This window comes from Nelumbo nucifera, chromosome 5, assembly GCF_055504915.1.
Source record: "Nelumbo nucifera cultivar China Antique chromosome 5, China Antique-T2T, whole genome shotgun sequence".
Classification (NCBI taxonomy): domain Eukaryota; kingdom Viridiplantae; phylum Streptophyta; class Magnoliopsida; order Proteales; family Nelumbonaceae; genus Nelumbo; species Nelumbo nucifera.
Window position 1 is genome coordinate 37,261,545 of NC_142653.1, and position 20,262 is coordinate 37,281,806.

The 20,262-nt window shown below is 33.2% G+C and overlaps 1 protein-coding gene and 1 long non-coding RNA gene across 8 annotated transcripts; both read right to left on the reverse strand.

The window, feature by feature from the left end:
• Positions 1-5,000: 5,000 nt before the first annotated feature.
• On the reverse strand, positions 5,001-6,460 carry LOC104606786 (putative indole-3-pyruvate monooxygenase YUCCA10). Its single transcript, XM_010272153.1, has 4 exons — positions 5,849-6,460; positions 5,539-5,772; positions 5,327-5,449; positions 5,001-5,189 (listed from the first exon to the last, which is right to left on the reverse strand). Exons 1-4 carry the CDS (start codon positions 6,458-6,460, stop codon positions 5,001-5,003), a joined length of 1,158 nt encoding a protein of 385 aa, XP_010270455.1.
• A 3,693-nt stretch (positions 6,461-10,153) lies between these two features.
• On the reverse strand, positions 10,154-14,706 carry LOC104606729 (uncharacterized). Of its 7 annotated transcripts, none has more exons than XR_016076553.1 (6): positions 13,669-14,706; positions 13,330-13,476; positions 12,750-12,810; positions 11,104-11,244; positions 10,509-11,018; positions 10,154-10,417 (listed from the first exon to the last, which is right to left on the reverse strand). It is a non-coding gene; the product is annotated as an uncharacterized LOC104606729 (long non-coding RNA). The 7 variants fall into 7 exon arrangements; XR_016076557.1 differs by having other exon boundaries at positions 10,509-10,727; positions 10,891-11,018; positions 13,330-14,706; XR_016076552.1 differs by having other exon boundaries at positions 10,509-10,662; positions 10,812-11,018; positions 13,330-14,706.
• Between the last annotated feature and the right edge of the window lie 5,556 nt (positions 14,707-20,262).

Here is a 20,262-nt window from a genome sequence, read left to right on the forward strand (position 1 = left end):
TTATATATTTATAAAAAAATAAAATATTGAGTACACCTATAATATTGTGCATTCACTATATTGAATATAAATAAGTTTTATACATAAGAAATAATTTCATCAATGATCAAAATGTAATACAAAATTTAATGTCAACCTAGAAATCAAACAATTTTTATTTTTAGATGGTGGGTTAGTGGTTTGAGTCAAATGATACCATAGACAAACAAAAATTAAGTGTTATAAGTAAAAATATTTTATACAATGTAAATGAAATATATAATTTAAAGGAAAATTTATAGTCAAAGTCAGTTGTACATTTAAAATTAGGTTGCAAGTTGGTCTAGAAACCAACAAAACTCTAACAATCGGCTCTAGATTTCAAATTACAAAAACCCCCACCAAGTCAAGCAGAGGCTTATGTGGCCGTTGCCAACATAGAACTCTTAGTCCATGTTGGACACAACAAAAAACCTATACCGAAAATAGGTTTTTAATTTCTCTCCCACTCCCTCTGTCTCTCGATCTCCCTTCCTTCTCTCTCACTCTCAAAGTCATCTCTTGATCTCCCACTCCCTTTGTCTCTCCCACTCTCTCGGCTTCGGTATGTAGCCAAATCAAAACCTCTCCCTCTCTCTCTCAATTGTTCTCTCTCAATTGTTCTCCCTCAATCTTTCTCATTCTCCCTCACTCTCCCTCTTAGTTAATATTTCCTTCTTCCTCAATCTCTTTTGTTCTCCAGTTGGTATAATTTCATAGCCAAGAGCTTATTGTGATTTTTTATCAAATTGGTTTAATAATTTTTGAACCATACCAAGTTGGTCTTATGTTCTTTTATAAGATCTGATTAATACCATATAAATGTGTAAGAAAATAAAAAAAAAATGAGAGAGGGAACAGGAGAGAAACAGAGGGAGAATGATAGAAATTAAGGGAGAATGAGAAATTGACTGAGAAAGAGAATGAGAAAGATTGAGGGAGAACAATAGGTAGAGAGAGAATGAGAGAAATTGATATAGAAAACATAAATACAGAAACCAAAAACCTTTTTTATTTATTTTCAAATCACATAGCCGTTGAGCAGATAAAGATAACTGTGAAGGAGATTGAAAGAGAGAGATAGATAGAGAGAGAGAGAGAAAGTAAAACCCTTTTTTTCTTATTTTCCAATCACCCAACATTAAAGGGAAATTTCAGTATAAGCTTTTTATTGTGTCCAACATGGATTAAGAGTCTCATGTTGGAAGCAGCCACATAAGCCTCCGATGACATGGCAAGGGTTTTTATAATTTAAAATGTAGAGCCGGTTGTTAGAGTTTTATTGGTTTATGGACCAACTTGTAGCCTAATCTTAAATGTACACCCGACTCTGACTGTTATTTTCCCTAATTTAAAGCTAATCCAAAAGCAAAGTTATTTTCTTATCTAGATAGTGGATCAATAATCCAATTTTTTAAAGAAACCCATCATGTCATAATTGAATAATAAATATTTAAGTTTATTTTTAATCATATTGTTACTTTTGCTAATTTTCAATTTCTATCTTAACTATGATATATTTAAAATTCAAATAATTAATATGAAGAAAAATTTCTCACGTGCAACACATGTGCTTAATTTTAAAAGTGATAAATAAGGTTTATAATTGATAACATATTTCATCTAAGAGAATGAGACCTACACCATTGAAAGCCCTTATAATGAGCCTTTTTGTTTGAAATAGGAAATCAAATTAAAAAGATTATTATGGGTCCTAAATCTTTTTGAAATGAATACTTTTTTTCATAAATAGCAATATGTTAGAATTTAGCATTATTTAAGAGTGGAGTTAACTACTCTCATTTTTTTCTAAAAATACATAGACACATGCAAAAAAAAAAACTTTATCGAAGAGTAAAAAAAACACTATATTTGTTTTTTTTAGAAGATAGTTCCATTTGTTTAAGGTAAAAGCACCCTATTTTGAGGGTTTTTCTATAATAAATATAAAAGACAATAAATGTAGTGCTTCAATTAGTGTTGGACATTTCAAATTAAATTTAAATTGGATGAATGTATTTGAAACTTTGTATAGGATCCAAAGTAGGTCCTAAATTTTTTGACATAATTGCAAATAGATCCTTCTGCTAGAATCCTCTAACAAGAGGCATGAAAATGTCCAAAATACCAATAAAGTTATTATTGACAAAAATGTTTATTTTTTGAATGTTCTCTTCTTATCAATTGTTACGCCAAATCTTTCCAATCTCTTTTTCAAAGTTGATTTATTTTCCAAATTCACCCTTGATAGCAATTGGCCAAAGGTAAAGCTACAACTTTAAATTCTCTTTATTATTGTTGTTCATAAAGTTTATATTATTATTTTTCTCTAGAAGCCAGCCCCAATAGTAACTACATGGGTATTTTGGACATTTTCGTGCCTTTGTTAGAGGATTCTAATAAAGGGGTCTACTTGCAACTGTGTCAAAATATCAAGGGAGTTGATTGTAATTACCAAACTTTAAGGGAAGTTTCAACAACGGTCAAAAAGTTCAAGGGGTTTCAACAATTTACCCTTAAATTAATGAGCATACATTCCAACAATTTTTAAACTCAATTAAAACTTTTCCTAAAAGAAGTTTTTTCTCAAAACATTCCCTTAAATGAGATTAAACATTCAGATAAAGTTAAAAGAGATTAAATGCATGGAAACAAATTATCATTTAGCATATTAGCAAACATAAGTAATTACTATTATCAAATTAGGAAACATGATTGAACTTAATCAAAGGGAAACCCAGATTAGGAAGGCACATTTTGTGAAACCATGTATGGAGAGGACTCAGCTAAATTTCCTTATGAAAATTCATACTTTCATAAAATGCAATTTCTAGGATAGAGAAACAGGTTTATATATCCACCATAAAAGTATTTATTGTAGTGTGTAAATGTTGCACACCCGGCTGTACTATTGTAGATATTGCATTGATTTGTTCTGCAAACAACAATATTGCATCCCATAGTGTACAGTACTTGTAGTATAATGGGCATTATTGTATCACAACAATGCTAAAAGAACTTTAAGAGAGAAAAATGTCAATAAATTGACTATATTTTTTATTTAGCATTCAGAGTTTTTTTTTTCTATTTTTACACAAGAAAAGGAAGGGCATCACTTAATTACAAGTTTGAGTCATATTCATTGTATACTCCCTGAATTTATGGTAAATAATTAGTAAAGAAAAGGTGAATAGAAAAAGGTAATAAAGAGTTTTTTTACATTCTAAAAACATAGAAACTATGCCCTAAAAAACTGTAGCAATTTTCAAAAGAAATATTATCTAAAACACACCATGACTTTTTCACATCTCTTAAACTCACCAATCATCATGACTTTTCAAAACCTCTAGAGAACCCTATATCAGTGAATTTAATTGTCCAAAGCTCACCTTTCGTTAAGCTTTCCATTAGATCACTATTATCGACCTTTAACATAAATTGTTCACATAAGCATTTAAATATTTTGCACAACCAAACTACCCCTAAATGGCCAATCAAGTTTATTAAATAATTTTTTATAACAAAATTACCAATGACTTGGGTCCAAGCCTATACTAGGCTAATAAATTTTTGAGTCAAACCTCGGCATAATATTTCAAGCCAGCCTAAGCCTAACCCAACCTACATATACTTAAAATATATATGCATAATTATTATATATGAGCAATCAGGGATAATTTTGTCATAAAAATATTTAATAAGGTTGATTGGCCATTTTTGGGTTAGTCTGGTCATGTAAAATACTTAAATGCTTACACCTTCTTTTATTGCTCACTAATGGTGACAGGCTCTTTGAAGTGAGTTTTGAAAGCAATAAAAATATTTATTGCTCACTAATGCTAATTTATTAGCACAACCCGCATAAACATGGTTAAATATGTAAGTAATGAATTTATCATACAACCCATTACAATTCATTAATTTTATTCATTCTTTAACATTCCTTTTTAAACCCTTATCCTATATTAGGTTTGAAAGAAAACTATTGTGAAATTTATATTAAACCAATAAAAACCTTATGGATTAAAGTAGGAAAATGTACCAAAACACCAAAATCTAAACCAATTTTTTTGAACCCAAAAAATAAATTAATTGTTATTACACATTAATCTAAACCAACATTTACTTATGTTTTTAAAATATTATTTAGTTATTAAATTAATTAAATAATCCATAAAATAATAATTTATATTGTTATTACATAATTTTATTATGAATTTCATAAAAATATAAAATTATTAATAATATAAATATGGAGTTAACAGATATCACTTTTTCTAAGAATAGATAAACACATGCAAAAAATAAAAACTTTATTAAAGTGTAAAAAAACCATTATATAAATATTCATTTTTTAGAAGATAGATTGCCATTTGTTTAAAGTAGAAGCCCCCTAATACAAGGGTTTTTCTTTAATATATACAAAAGACATTAAATATGGAGCTTAAATTAGTGTGACATATTTCAAATTAAGTTAATTAAATTGGATGAATGTATTTAAAAGATTGTATATGATTGGCTAATATTGTATTACGTAATGAGCAAAAAAAAGTCAAAGGGTATAGTAGTGAATTCAACTTCAACTTTAGTCTCAAGGCATATTCAGTTCAAGTTTAAATCTCCTACCTACGTCTACCCACATATCATTGCAGCCACATATGAAGAACATCTCATCTTTCTACATAGTATTATGCATGGGAATAGTGTTTTGGGTAGACGTGGGCAAAGTTATCGTGGGTAGGAGATTTGGAGTCGTTCAGTTCAATTTTACCCAAACGTTAATTTCAATTTTACTTGGTTCTCGTTGAGTAAGAGTCTAGAACTTCACAAAATCCATTGGTTACATATCACATTATTTTATTTATATTAACCATTGTCATTACATATCATATCATGCGGTGAGACAATTGACAACAATGATAAATTACTAATACCCTTTCTAATACACCAATAACATAGTTGACTATTATAGTCCTGATGCTTTAGAACCACTTTTTCTTGTTATGACCAAATGCCATGTTTATATCCTCAGCTATGTTCTCTGCATCCATGGACACCCCTGCAAGACCTCTACTTGAAAACCCAGCAAAGTAAAGACCATTCTTCCCTTTCCATTGGTTGGGAAAAGGTGTCTTAGGCATCCCGTTATCATTTAAGAGGTCACCATCCACCTGTCAAAGAAAAAAAATGCTAGATTAATTCCAAAAGAGGAAGATAGACATGCTTTTATTTCTCTAAAGTAGGAAGCTCTGTCTTATGTTTGGAAGGGTTGTGAGCTCAAAACAACTAAAAACAATGAAGTGAATACCTCAAGCCAGTCCTTGATTGTGGTCTTGAATCCAGTGGCAAAAATTATATCATCAAATTTCCACACTTTGTCGTTCTCAAATGTCACATTGGTTCCTTCAATTCTCGAAATCCTTGGGAAAACCTACCCATAATTATAATAAATAAGTCTAAAAGACAATTAAGAAACTTTGACAATATGAGAGGATGTAATACTACATGGGTAATAAGTACCTTGATATCTTTATTCACGATCAAATCCATTGTTCCAACATCTAAAACAGGAGATCTTCCAGTGGTTTGTTTGAGATGAAATGGACCCTTTTTAGGTCTAACAATCCCATATCTTGATAAGTCCCCATACTGCAATTTGGAAAGCATGGTCACCAAATTGTCCACGAAAAACATTGGAAGGAACTTCAATAGATTCATCCCCAAATACACCATCTCTCGAGAGAGAACATGAACCTGCATCAATATTAATTCAAATTAATACAATCAATAAGTTATTTCAGAAAGAACATTGTAATATCCACTATCATACCGGACTCTGAACAACTATGGATGTTTTTGCTCCAAAATAGGCAAGATTGAAGGCAATTTCCATGCCAGAGTTCCCAGACCCAACAACCAAAACATCCTTACCAACATATTCTCTCCCTGATTTGTATTGGCTAGAGTGGATAAAACTCCCCCTAAAGCTGTCTAGACCAGGAAACTCAGGGATATAACCTTGGCTGTTTTCCCCAGTTGCCACCACCAAGAACATGGCTAGATATACTTCATCCTCATTGGACACCTTGTTCTTAGCAACAACATTCCATTGTCCACTGGCTTTGTCATAAAAAGCTGATTCAACTGTCCTACAATACCTTGGGCAAAGGTTAAAATGGGATACATATTCATCCATATATTGGATGAAACTATTCTTAGTCATAAAGGTTGGGGTGGTTGATGGATGTGGCATGTAGGGAAGGAAAGAGAATTCCTTTCCCAGATGGAGTTTAAGGCAATCATAAGACCTTTTTTTCCACAGAGAAGAATGGCAATCCTCTCTTTCCAAGATTACATTAGGGATGGAAAGGTTGTTTAGGCATACAGAAGTTGCAAGTCCAGAAGGTCCAGCCCCTATTATCACTACTGTTACTTCTTCCATTTTGGTTTTTACGACTGACTAAATTCAAACAAATAGCTCTATATATGTATATATATATATATATGTAAGTAAAAAAATGAATACAAAAAAGATACTTGTTTTAGATTCACTACTTTTGGCAAATAGTAGAAATTTAAAGTTTTCTTTTCTACTGTTGGGATTCCACATTTAATAAGATTCTATTCCCATTCTTTTAGGATAAGTTTCTTTTCTTTCTTTCTTTCTTTTTTTTTGTATTTCATATTAGACATTACATGGGGATTAAGGGGTGGGGATACCATAAATATCTGGTAGTCAAAAGCCATAAATTGCTCTTCATTACCTATTACATCAATCTTTAACTTGATGTTTGCCTCTAACTCAATCCAAATTATCCTTGCAAAGTAAGTAATTCATTAAATATTCCTTTTGATTGCAAAAAACCAATGTGGTAGATCACTTTTAGCAAAATGTAAAATCATGGAAAAATATAATATAGGGATATATGCGAGGTTTAAACAATTTGATTAGCAAAAAACTATCAAAAATGAAAATAGAAAAATGCATATAGGGGATTAATGAAAAATATAACATAACAAAACTGGGAATACAATTGAACTGCAAATGTCATTAAATATGTATATTAGCAGTGATTATCATGGAAACCAAATAAAATTGGATTGAAGACCATTTTAACTAATAATACATTGTCAACAAGAGGTAGTTATGAAAAAACATATACTGATACATATTATATTTTAACAATTCATCATCAACATTTAAACCTTATCCTAACTATATGGGGGTGTCTACATGAATCCTATTTTACTATTGTATTTGTTTAGTGTCATGTTCTGACATCCACTATTAAATCAAGGGTAAATTATTGAAACATTTCCTAAAGTTTGATAATTACAATCACCTTCCCTCAATTTTCAGACACAGTTGCAAGTGGATCATTCTGTTAGAATCCTTTGACAAGAGGCACGAAAATGTCCAAAGTACCCATGATGTTATTTTTTGACCAAAATGTTTGTTTTTCGAATCTTTTCTTCATATCAATTGCTACCCCAAATCTTTTCAATCTCTTTTTCAAAGTTGATTTATTTTTCAAATTTGCCCTTGATATCAATTGGTCAATGATAAAGCTACAACTTTAAATTCTCTTTATTGTCGAGTTCATAAAGTTTGTATTATTTTTTTTTGTAGAAGCCAACCCCAATAGTAACTGCATGGGTATTTTAGACATTTCCGTGCCTTTGTTAGAGGATTCTAATACAGAGGTCTACTTGCAATTGTGTCAAAACATCAAGGGAGGTGATTGTAATTACCAAACTTTAGGGAAAGTTTGAGCAACGATCAAAAAGTTTAGGGGGGCTTCAAATAATTAATATGAAGAAAAATTTCTCACGTGCAACACATGTGCTTAATTACTAGTACATACAAAATAGTACAAAATATGAAGTTTTGCACTCTAATACAAAATTTGTATTTGTACTCTTTCCAAACTGAGCCTTTATTATTTGACTTGGGGCATTGTTTGGTTCAATGATAAAATCTTGGGTTAACAAGTTGGAGAACAAGGGTTTTAGTTCAAGAATAAAATTTCACACCAGATCAAGGTGTATTGAATCGATATGTATCATACCAGTGACTCTCCGATATGCCCTACAAGTTAAATTAAAATCATTTTAAGTAGTGTAAGAAAAAAAGACAGAATTATTTTAAGCCAAAAGATAGTATTTCATTCATGCTGCTCAGAACCAACCGAGGGCTGACTCGTTGGTGTATTAGCTGGTTTGTTCCAGTGTTGATGCAGAGTCAAATATCACAATTAACACTTTGGGGAAAAGGGGTCAAGGGAGAAATTATTAATGGTGCATGGGTCCGGAATACCAAAAAAAAATCATGCTGTTCAGAATACATATCAGAATAGATTATTGTTTTGGGGAAAGAGGAGTTAAGGATCAAGTATGACAATGGTCAATAGAGAGCAAATTTAGCAATTTTTTTAGCCATTTCAGGGTGTTCGACGACATCATTGGTTTTGTTTGGAAAATAAGTTGCCACATCAGCAAAATTATATTGTTTTTTTGCTGATGTAGCAGTTGTTTTTGTTGCCACATCAGCAAAAGTTGGCCCCCATTGTTTGAACGCACAACATGCTGACTCAGCAATAGGAGAATTTAAAAGAAGCATCCTGCAGTTCCCAATGATAATAATAATTTACCAAGGAGGTTCATAATTCTCCTCCAGTAGGGTTTGACAAGAACAAGAGCATCTGCCTCCCAGGTTTTCTGGAAAAATATGATACCAGAAAAACTTACAGCCAATCAATTCTAGTGGTCAAAGCTGTTCCGGTATTATAGATTTTTCCCTCCCTCAAACATTATCGATGAAAGTTGCAGGTCAAAGAAAATCAAAGCAAAGTAAAGAAGAGATTTATGTACGTAGTTTGAGTCTTCTAAACTATTTCTTTCCTTTTTTTTTTTTCATTTCATTGTCGGGTGGGTAGGGTGGAGGGTGTTGATTAGAAGGTTGAATATTGAGCAATTAAACAAGAACATATTTGGTTCTCATTGAATAACATATATGGAAAAATCACAGAATCTATCTCAATTTGCAAGCTTTGCATATTAATTAGTGGGGGGGGGGGGGGCAACAATTAGTGCATCTTATAGGGCTCCCACTTCATTTATAATGGGCATTTGCAAATGTTCCTAAAACGCACCTACATGAAAATGAACTATTCTGGCGAGGGGATAGCTACAAAACCATTGAAGCTCAATTTGGAAAGAGTACAAATATGTATAGTGTAAATATAAGATTTAAAATATAAAATACAATGTTATATTTGCATATTGTAGATTTCTGTATTTGTAATAACAAATAAAATTCACTTCATATGGCTTCAAACACTAAAGATACCATTTGGAAGGAATGCAAATACAAATATGTAGAGCGCAAAATCTTGTATTTTATATTATTTTGTGTCTATTTTTAATTTATATATTTGTAATTTATACTAAAGGTTATGCTATTATTATAATTCACACATACTTTAAAAATGTGTATGGGAAGCTGTTTGTAGAAAGTCAATTTGACTTTTAATAAAAACAGCAATGGTACTAATCGTCTGGTTGAAGTGAGCCCATGCTGGTGTGAGAATATACACCTCTCACCTATTTGTATTGATCAACCCAAGACATTTCAGGTAAAAACAATGGTACGAAATCAAATGGAATTGTGTAGGTATGCACTACAAGAAAAAATTGTCTAAGGTGGCGGTCGCAAAACCGCCTTAGATTAGGCCTATGCCGGTGATCATTCGTCCACCGCGTAAGTGGGTGCCGCCTTAGATTAGGACCACCGGCTTACGTAGGAAAAACCGCCGCCTTTTTCCCTTGGTCCGATGCGGTTCAAAGTTCTCTAAGGTGTGGTGGTCTTCTAGACCGCCAGCTTCGCCTGATTAAGCTGGTGGTCTAGACCGCCGCCTTTGGTTTTATTAATGGGTAAGCCAGCGAACATTGAACGCTGCCTTAGGTCCTGTGTGACACCATTTCCCATCTTGTTCATAGCTAAACTGGCGGATAAGGACTGCCAGCATAGACCTTTCTTTTGAAAAAAAATTATATGCTTACTTAATTTCAGCATTTTTTATACCTGCCCTTTTCCAATGATTTAGCATCTTAATGTACCTACGAAATCCTATAATTGATACATGAAAACTTTGATAAATAAAAAATGTAATTTAAAACATCTAGTAATTTAAAGATTAATTACATTAAAAAATCCAAAAAACAAATTATTCAAATACAACATCCAATTGACATATCAACACTACAAGAACCTCAAAAACTTCCAAACTTTCCAACGATATCCAATTGACATATTAACCATACAAGCCATTGGTAATGATAGTTGTCTTCCTTTTGAATGTTCAACTTTGGAATATTTCTTGAATTCCTTCACCGTTTCCTACGAGTCAAGCATTAGAGTGTTAGCAACAATTTTCATTCAATAGATGTATTAAAATAATAATTTCTTTCATCACAAATCAAACAAATACCTTGATGCCTCCAACTAATCACACACTTAACCACATTAACTATGCATTGGAAATTGATAGCTCCACGTATAACCAGACCTAGAGTCCTGGACCTTATCAAATGCATGATTTACAGCTCTTATGAGGTTCACACCCAGATTTGAGACCTGGAATTCTAGACTCCGATCCAAAACCCACCAAATGCCAAAATAAATTAGGTATGTAGAGATTGGGAATATCCTATTGCAAAGCATTGAAACATAAACTTCATTATATGCATACAATTAAAGACAAAAGAAAAGATATACTTCATTATATGCATACAATTATGATCTGATCCCTCATAAGCTTCAAGGTGGAGTCAGAATTTGGACTTTCGTATTCTCTCCTCCATATATTGTACCTTCCCTTGGCTATAGTGTTGAGCTATTTGGATTGTTCAATTGTTGCTGCTTGCATTTGCTTTTTAGACTCTTTGTTCTGGTGGATGAGCTCTGCAATTTGAAGTTCCCTCCTTGCCCGTCGTAGTTTCTGCAAAACTAAAAAACATGACCACCCTGAATCCATTGTCCTAAAGATATTTAGAATTTGTGATTAGAAGAATTTAACAGTTCACCTGTCGCTGGAGCTTTATTGGGTTCATTGTGATGGTTGGTTGATACTGCATACCTCCATCCTTGAATTGATGTTCATCAGTAGAAAGCTCACTTCTGTCATCCATTCCACTCATCACATGTTGAAATGAATCTTCTCTTGCCTGAAGAAAGCAGTAAGATGGAAACAAATAGCAGTGTTATTAATACAAAAGGAAAATGTAGTCAAATCAAAATTTTAGACATATATTCTAGACATTACAACCTATCATATTTTAATTGGTATGACCTATTTAAGGTATACAAGGATGACATGACCATTCCAGAGAGTCCATAGAAAGGAGACCAGTGGATTTGTCGAGCATTCACTTTTGTACTGGAGCTTCCCAAAGTAACATTATCTTTCCGGAGTTCTCATTTTTCAATTCTAAGAAATGCCTACAACAAAAAGCTTATTTTGGACATTTGGAAACTGGAAAAAGCTTCCTGGTTGAAAGTTGCCCCATGAATAGCACAATTCAACAAGTACATGTGAGGCACCACCTCCTTATAATTGAGCTAGTAGGTGGGCTTTTCTTTTATTCTTTTTACCGTAAGTCCAAATATCTATACATGTTTACTTGGCCTTACCTGTTTTAGAAACTCATAAAATTTGGCATTATTTTGGGGTGGTACTAATATTTTAAATTTTTAATTAACTTCCAAGATTTGATTATATCAATGCCTTTATCTTTTATTCTAGGTTGTTGTTCATGTTTCCAAGACTAGGGTCACTTATACCAATTCTATTAACATTGAACTAACCCAAACAAATGGCAGTTCAAGATCTTATAACTAATGCACCTGAACTGATCAATGGTGTCTACGTGATATCATAAATGAATCAATTCTAAAAAAAAAATTGAGGGTACACACAGTATTTTAGAAGGTAAACCTGGGTTCACAATCAAGGCTCATTGTTAGGTGTACTTTGCCAGACTTGTTGCTATGTTCTTTTTAATCAGTAACAGTAAAGCTTTGTTATAGGGAAAAAAAGGAACAGAAAGTACAATGTTCAAAGAACAACCAACACCCATGGAAAAAAAAACCATGAAAAATTAGGGCAGGGCCCTTGGCTGCTCCCCACCTACAATTTAAATGTAGTATGTAATAGACTACAACATTCTTTTTCTTTTTGATTGTTAATCATTGAATCTTTATTGGTATTGAAAAACGAATGTATAGGCAATCAACAACTAAGGATCGATCCATTGTTAAGCTAGCCTAAGCTACCCAGTCCCTAAAGAGTCAGACAAACAACTAAAATGAGAAAGGTCCATAATAAACACACCAACTGATAAAAAAAGCATACCTACACATAGGCCCCATCACCACTCAAACACATCAATAGTAAGGAAAACACAACTAGAATGAGAAACATGCGCACTGTGCAATTACAGAACAACAATTCGTTTATTCAAATTTGTAATTTTTTCCCTAACAAAAAGACAGGTTTTGAATTGTGGAGGAAGAATAAGAAGGGTACTGCAAAAAGCTTTCTAAAATAGTCTGGAAACAGGAAAGTATTGCCCACTTCATGTCAGTAAACAATAGGCACTGGATACTAAAATGGCTAAATATAATGGAGACAGAATTTCACTTAGTGAATGTATAAAACAAAGCATGAAACGTTTCTGTTGCTGCATTGCTCACAATCATGCAGGGGCCAATATCCTTTGAGTTCCCTTTGACTGAAAGAGCATAGGCAAAAAAAAAAAGAGTATATTACAAAGATTAGTAGGTTTAAATCTCTCCAAAAATATGTATATAAATTTGTAAAATATACTCTTTGAATATCTGCAATAATAGACATGTTTCTGAGTGGTCTTACATTCTTGCTACCAAATTCCTTCAAGTTTAAAGTGGTTAGAAATTTGGAGAACAAATACTTAGTTCAAGAGAGTTTTGATACAATATGACTTATCAAATTGCACAATGTCTATTAAATAAAAGAAGGGTAAATCATCTTTTGATTCCTCAAATTAAGGCTTGAAGACATAGGGAAACAAATCCTAGAATATTATATCTAAAACAACCTTAAAGCCTTGAACACTTGAAGAACTAGCTTCTTATTTACGATAAATGCAAAACACAAGGCAGTCCACTAAAAATTCTGGTCATACCAAAATGTAATTGAAGTTAATAATTCTGAGCTGCTCATGCATATGAGTAAAAGTACTAGAAATAAATGTAAAAGGGGGAAAACTTACCTGTTTGCGCTCAGATTCTTTGGTTTATCGTGTACAACATCAAATTTAGGTTCATATCTTCTTAGAACTACAAAGGTTAGAGCCCGTAGATAGCAGCAGCAGTTTACATATGACAACTGGTTTGGATGTCTCCCAACAATGCATATCCTTGCAAATGATTGAACATCACCTCATACATGATATAGTAGTAAATAATTAACTTGAATAAAAAATTGATCAATGATTTCAAAAATGATACGTATCAGATTAAATAAAAGAGTGGGGAAAAAACTATTATGATCAATTATAAGTGGAGGAAGAAACAAAAAAAAAAAAAACAAGAGATTGAATATATATTACCCAGTTAGGTCAATGATTGGATTTCTCGCTTCAATCCCTCATGCTTGAATGAGCCTCGCTTCTAGAGGTTGTTTCGATTAGAACTCCCAAATTTATTTGGGTCTTTTCAGAGTAGAACTCCAAGCGGTGTGTGGGGGTGGATGATTGATCACTTCGGGTATTAATTGTTAGAAAATATTTCCTGAACCGCTAAGTAAGTTGCAAACCACACCGATCTTTCACGGCTCGAAAATCCCTTTTTTTGAAAGAAATGATTCGGTCTCAGATTTTTGATAAACCCTTGCTCAAGTCATATGGATCAGTTTAGGCACTTGGATGACACAAATCTCCTCTAGATTTATTACTTGTACTGCTAATAGCTAAGATTCGCGATCAGTTGTAGGAAACAAAGAAGGTCACCGGCTGGTGGTGCTTTGTAGACCGCAGAAGAAAAAAAATGATGTTGTCGCAGTCCCTTGAGTGATTGATTCGGTTGAGTGGATTGGAAACACTCGAACATGACTCGAACTGGGGCGTCAGAGGAAGATGATGGCGGGGCGTAGCCCCTTCTGCCATGATTGACCATCGACGACAGCAATGGTTGTCGGGGCAAGAACTGATTGGTCATGCTCTATACCCATTTCCTCTGATGTTCAGATTGAAAAAAAAGCCGCGTAAGTGGGCAAGAACTTGAGTGACCAATTAGGAGAAAAAACCCTACATCTTCGTCGCTCTCTCTCTCTCTACTTGAAACTCTCGTCTCTCGAGCAAATGAGAAACTACTCGGTGAAAAAACCCTCTCTCTCTGATTGGAAACACTCGAACATGACTTGAACTAGGGTTTCACTAAAATGAAAGCAGTCAGAGAAAAAACCCTCCATCTTCGTCGCGCTTTCTCTCTCTGCTTAAAACTCTCGTCTCTCGAGCAAATGAGAAACTGCTTGGTGCTACTTCTCTTTCCCCATTCGAACCTTCGCCAAAAACCTAGGATCGAAGAACTTTTGAATTCATGCGGAAAAAAAAATTGGATTTCCCGCGGCTGCGTGATTTTATTCGACCGGTTTAATTTTAAAACTGTCGCGTCTGTTCTTTTAGACTGCCGCGTTTATTCTCGAACCCAATATAGGCGGCGGTCTATTTAAGACCGCCTCCTTAGATATCACTATAGTGGCGGTCATTTAGACCGCCGGGTCTAAACCGCCGGCTTAGACCGATTTTCTTATAGCAGTATAAGCAAAGGATAGAGTTGTTTATTTCTGAAATCAAGGAGGGAATGAGTTCTAAATAGGATGAATCTCTAAAAGCAATTTTTAATAGGATCAATTCCCTTTTTGATAATTTTCCAACCAAACCATTAAAAGAATATGATTTTGAATATATAACAAACAATTTACTCATTTTTTTCCTTGAGACATGAGGTGAAAGTAAGAATACCGCATATGCTAAACCGGTTTGGTAGATCATCTTTGAGGGGTGGCCCTTAACAAGTAACTAGGAATGACAATGAGGAGGGTTTGGGGAGGGATCATACTCTCCATCCTTGTCCCAAACTTTGAAATAAATTCCCATCCCTACCTCGATCCTTATCATGGACTTGAATTTCTGCAATTTTTAAATTAAAATCATTTTTAGAAAATAGATTTTATTTAAAATAAAAGATTTTTTAAATAAAAAAATACTTTAAATATATTTTGATATATATAATATAAATAATATCATAATTAAGTAAGGTGTCACTATCAATCCCCATCCTTACCTTGCCCTCGCCAACGTAATTTGCATCCCCGACCCAATACCCTATTGGGTCAGGGGAGCTGGATACCCAATGGGGACATGAAAAATTGTCATCCCTACAAATAACATTTAGAGCTATAAACAGATGAAGCTGCCCTTGGAAACAATGCAAATGGAGTGTAAATCCTGGTTCGGGGTAAATTTGCACTCTGGTTCACTTTTGCTTATGTTTGGCAACATTACATTTATACATTGACAAATGACAGACCAATGCATATTTACATTGATAATAAGATGTAAAAGTACATCAATAAAATAGAATTAAATTTGCAATCAAGTGGGCTTTGAATTCATGTCTGCATCCATTACAATTAAAAATCTGTTTAGTAAGAAGGTAAATTTGTTAGTGCAAAACTAACCCAATTTTGCAATTTATATGAACCGCTTTACACTACATATTTTTATTGTTTCCAAATGCAGAAATAGGATTAAATTCAGATAGGGGCATATCAAAATCCTATCCATAATTATATAAAAAAAATCCTATGCTTAAGAATCCAATAATTTTTTTTTTTCTTTTAGGTAAAACAAACTCAATTTAGATTGCATTTGGCGTGCCTTATTTTAAGGACATATCTCCTTTTCGCAGTCAAAATTCTCCTATGAACAATGAGTTTTTAACAACAAAAAGAAGATAAGTCTTTAAAATAAGGAATGCCAAATGCATACTTAATATCCAATGGATATATAAGACACATTCAATTTGATAAATGTGTATAGAAATAGCATAAATTTATAAAATTAAATATAAAACAAAAATATATACTATAAATATAAAAAGTAGGTTTATCTAAATCCAAAATCCACTTAATATTCTAAAGAACTTTAATACTAAAAAGTATTTTCTGTATCCATGTATTAACCTATTATATATAGATAGATAGATAGATAGATAGATAGATAGATAGATAGATAGATAGATAGATAGATAGATAGATAGATAGATAGATATAGATATACATCTATTATATAAGCTTCAAAACTATGATTTCAAACCCTAAAACCTAAGTGGCTTAAAATCATTTTTAAAGTAACACTTACCAAATGCTCAAAACACTTTTTTTTTCACAATTTTGCTTTTTACATTCCCAAGCTCAAAAGCAAAAGCTTATCCAAATAGATTGGTGATTGTTTATGGACTGTTATTTCTTAGCCCTTATTTTTTAGGAATCGAGCATCCCCTTTCAATCAGTTGCCTTATTTAGGAAAACTGGAAAGATTCCCATTCATTAATTTATCTAAACCAAACAAGAGCAGGATTAAAAGATTTTCCACCTAACAATTATGGCTGCAAAAAGATCGAATCAAACATGATATAGGTAGATTCAAATTTGATTTGTTTATATCAAATTTGAATTGGTTCTTACCCATCAGATTTATATTGAATTCGGATTGCAATGAGATATCGAATAGTGTTAATAAATTTAAATAAAAATAACTTTAATATTATATTTCATGAACAAAATGAGTTGAAAATAACTTATATGAAACTTGAACTTGCAACAATTTACTAAAGATATTTATCAGATGGGTAAGTGTGGATCCATATTTTGTCCAATTATAAACGGATTGAATTAGAATTCTAGCAAATGGATACGATTTTCGGCCTTACTAAATAAAAAGCGTGAAATAAATGGTTGAGGCAATTTCACACTGCTGAATCTTAAATTGAACCCCTTTGTTTGTTTTTTTCTTTTTAAATTTTAATTGGACCCCCCCCCCCCCCCCCCCCTTTCTTGGTGGTCTGTTTCCACAAATTTCCAATAAATGTATAAAATACATTATCATATGCTTTTGACACATTTCTCATATTTATTAAATAGACATAAAACCCTCGAATCAATCACTAGTCCTCATAAAAGAATGAAGGAAGAAACAAAAAGGATCCCCTCTTTCAAAGCTTCTTTTTTAAACAGCTGAGGTTGATAAACAATCAGTTAAGCACTTAAGCTCTTGATGATAAGTATGGACGCAATTAAGTGGCTGGGGACATATTGAACTACAATCAATCAATTCATGTAACAACTAAAATAGAGCTTAGACATATTTGGCCCACCCACACTCAGTCTAACCCATCATCCAATCCAATCCACCCTTTACCCCAACCGAAATGGATTGTCAACCCATATAAGAATACAAGTAGATAGATGGGTTATAAGTAAAGGCTTCAAAAGGGCCCATGGGTGGCAACGTAATAAAAAAAAGACAACAAGTTCTGTGGGCAATAGGTGTAATGAATTTCTGGTCAAATTAAGAAAATTCTTAGCTGTCATAAGATTCCTATTAGCAATTCTTTTAGCTAGCTCTTGACATTAATTATATCCTATGGAATTTTAGTTAATTTTCAATGAACAAAATCCCCGTGTTTGTGATCCAAATTTTGGTATTGTTTTGGTCTCAAAATGAGAAAGGAAACACATATTTGCAGGACAAGCTGCTCTTCTCAACATTATTTATTAATAGAGAGAGAGAACATAATTGAATGGGTGCCAGTTAAGAGTTTGCTTCATTTGACTATAGCATCATTGTGATAAAATTGCTATTAAAGCTCAATTAGGAATAAATACAAATACAAATATGGACAATATAAATGCATACAAAATAATATATTGCACTTTATATATTTGTCTTTGTACACCTTCCATAACATCAGATTTCTGCATTTCTTTGGGATTTTTCTTTGGCTTTAAATTTTATACCATCGACATGAAATTTAAAAAAAATGAAGTCCAGTAGTTCTGTTAACTAGTTGTTTAAGCTTTAAAGTTTAAATTAATAAATCTTTGGCTTGTTTTCAATGGTAGATCCTCACTATAGTGCGCACTGACGCACTAGGCACCATGTAAATGGGTGTTCTCTGCTGTATACAGTATCTAGGATCTAGAGCTTTTGTTGGTTAAGAATCGCTTAACCAAATCTTAACCATGGTCCAAATGGGGTTCAACCTCTAGGATTTCAACTCATGTCATCTGATGAGTATCACGAGATGAAATACAAAACAGTGTACATAGAAAAAGTTATTAACCCATTTCATGCCTCTGTAATCCAGATAAAGCTGAAGCTGTTTGATTGTCTCCACCACCGAATAAAGCACTAGAGTTAAAAAAGAATCACAAGATGTTGTCTTCTTCCTCTATTTTATTTTTTTTAGCCAAGTCTGTGAGTGTTAATGAAAAAGATCCCCATATTCCATTTGTTACATTCTGCATAAAATTCTCCACCGACCTTTTCTTCTCTTTCACCCTAAAAGCTAAAATAGTTCCCACTTCTCATTTCGATGAAGCCAGAATCACAAGTTCAGAACAGATTTTTTTTGGGTAAGTGTATTCCGAAAATGGTATCTGTTGGTCTGAATTTAAATTTTAATCCGATTCGCTTAAGGGTGATCCAAATTCAATTCATTCATATAATGAATCTGACATGGATCTACCGCTATTCAATTTGATCTCTTGACATTTAATATCTACATCTAGATCTAGATCTGTTGACCACAATGCATTGTTGGCCACATTCACCCAATTGCACATCGGGATAGATAAATATAAGAGATATTCTCAATGTACAGCAAGATAAACGTGGACAGCAATACGTTGTGGTCATCACATCCAAACTCAGAACTTTATGCCACCTTTGGGGCATAAATTCTAATAGCATTTGAATTGGGACCATTCATGTCTATTGAATATTCTGTTCTGGCCTTGTATGAGGGAGGAAGAGTTGGTCTGCCTCCACAGGCTGCAATCGATCCAGTTTGGAATATTGCTTGCCTCCTTTTTCTATTGTGCAGGAAGGGTTTTAATCGAGAAGAACTTTTACCAATCAGAGCCCCTGAATTTTGATAAAAATTCAAATATATAACTAAATCGCCTGGTCAGGGAGGCTGAAAACTCGGCTGGAATGTGAAAATTTGTCATTTTTACCCCTGGATTATGTATTTCCATAGCGTAATAAGTTTTAAGCTTAATAAACCTTAACAAAATATTGAACATAATACTCAAGGATCAAAATAGTGATATCAGAGGCTAAAACCAAGGTCACTTATGCATTAATATGCAGAGTTTGGAGGTTATGCATGTTTGGAATGATATAAGGCATCCCTTTAATTAGCCTGTTTAAGAATTATCAAGCTGATTAAATGACAAAAAAAAGTATTAGTCTATCCATACACACCGATACCCAGTTTTTGATATCGGTGAGCATCAATATTTTGATCCTTGATGATAACCAATCAATTGGTATCATAAAAGAAAGTGGTAATCGATCAACTGGTATTCCTCAAAAATTCAAAATTTACAAGGGAATTCTGATTGGTCAAAGTTCTTTCATATCATACTATTCCTGCATCATAAAAATCGCATTTAAAATGAATACCAATTAACTACCATTTCTATGATACCGATTAATTGGTTATCAACTTTAAGTATCATGCATTTTGGGTATCATAGTCGGACTCGTGCTTCACAGCTAAGCGTCAAAGGCTCAAAGACTTCCTTCGTTCGTGTGGTAAAGGCGATGATGGAAGCCCATAAAGGATTAAGCCCTGTGAATTCACAACCTCGGAGGCCATTTCTAGTATTGTTGATAATAGGCCCAAAGTTCACTTTTTACCCCAAATGTTCTTAGACATACTGCTTTCGGCCCATTCGGTCATTCCTACTGTCTTCTTTCCACGTGGCCAACCCTCCAACCATTGGCATCAGAGGCCCATCTACTTTGTACGTTCTAATCACAACGTTTCGTTAGAGACCATGTAATTATTCAAAGCATTTTTTTTGGCGGATCCAGATTTTCAAACCATCCTTCACCTTGACGGTCAGACCA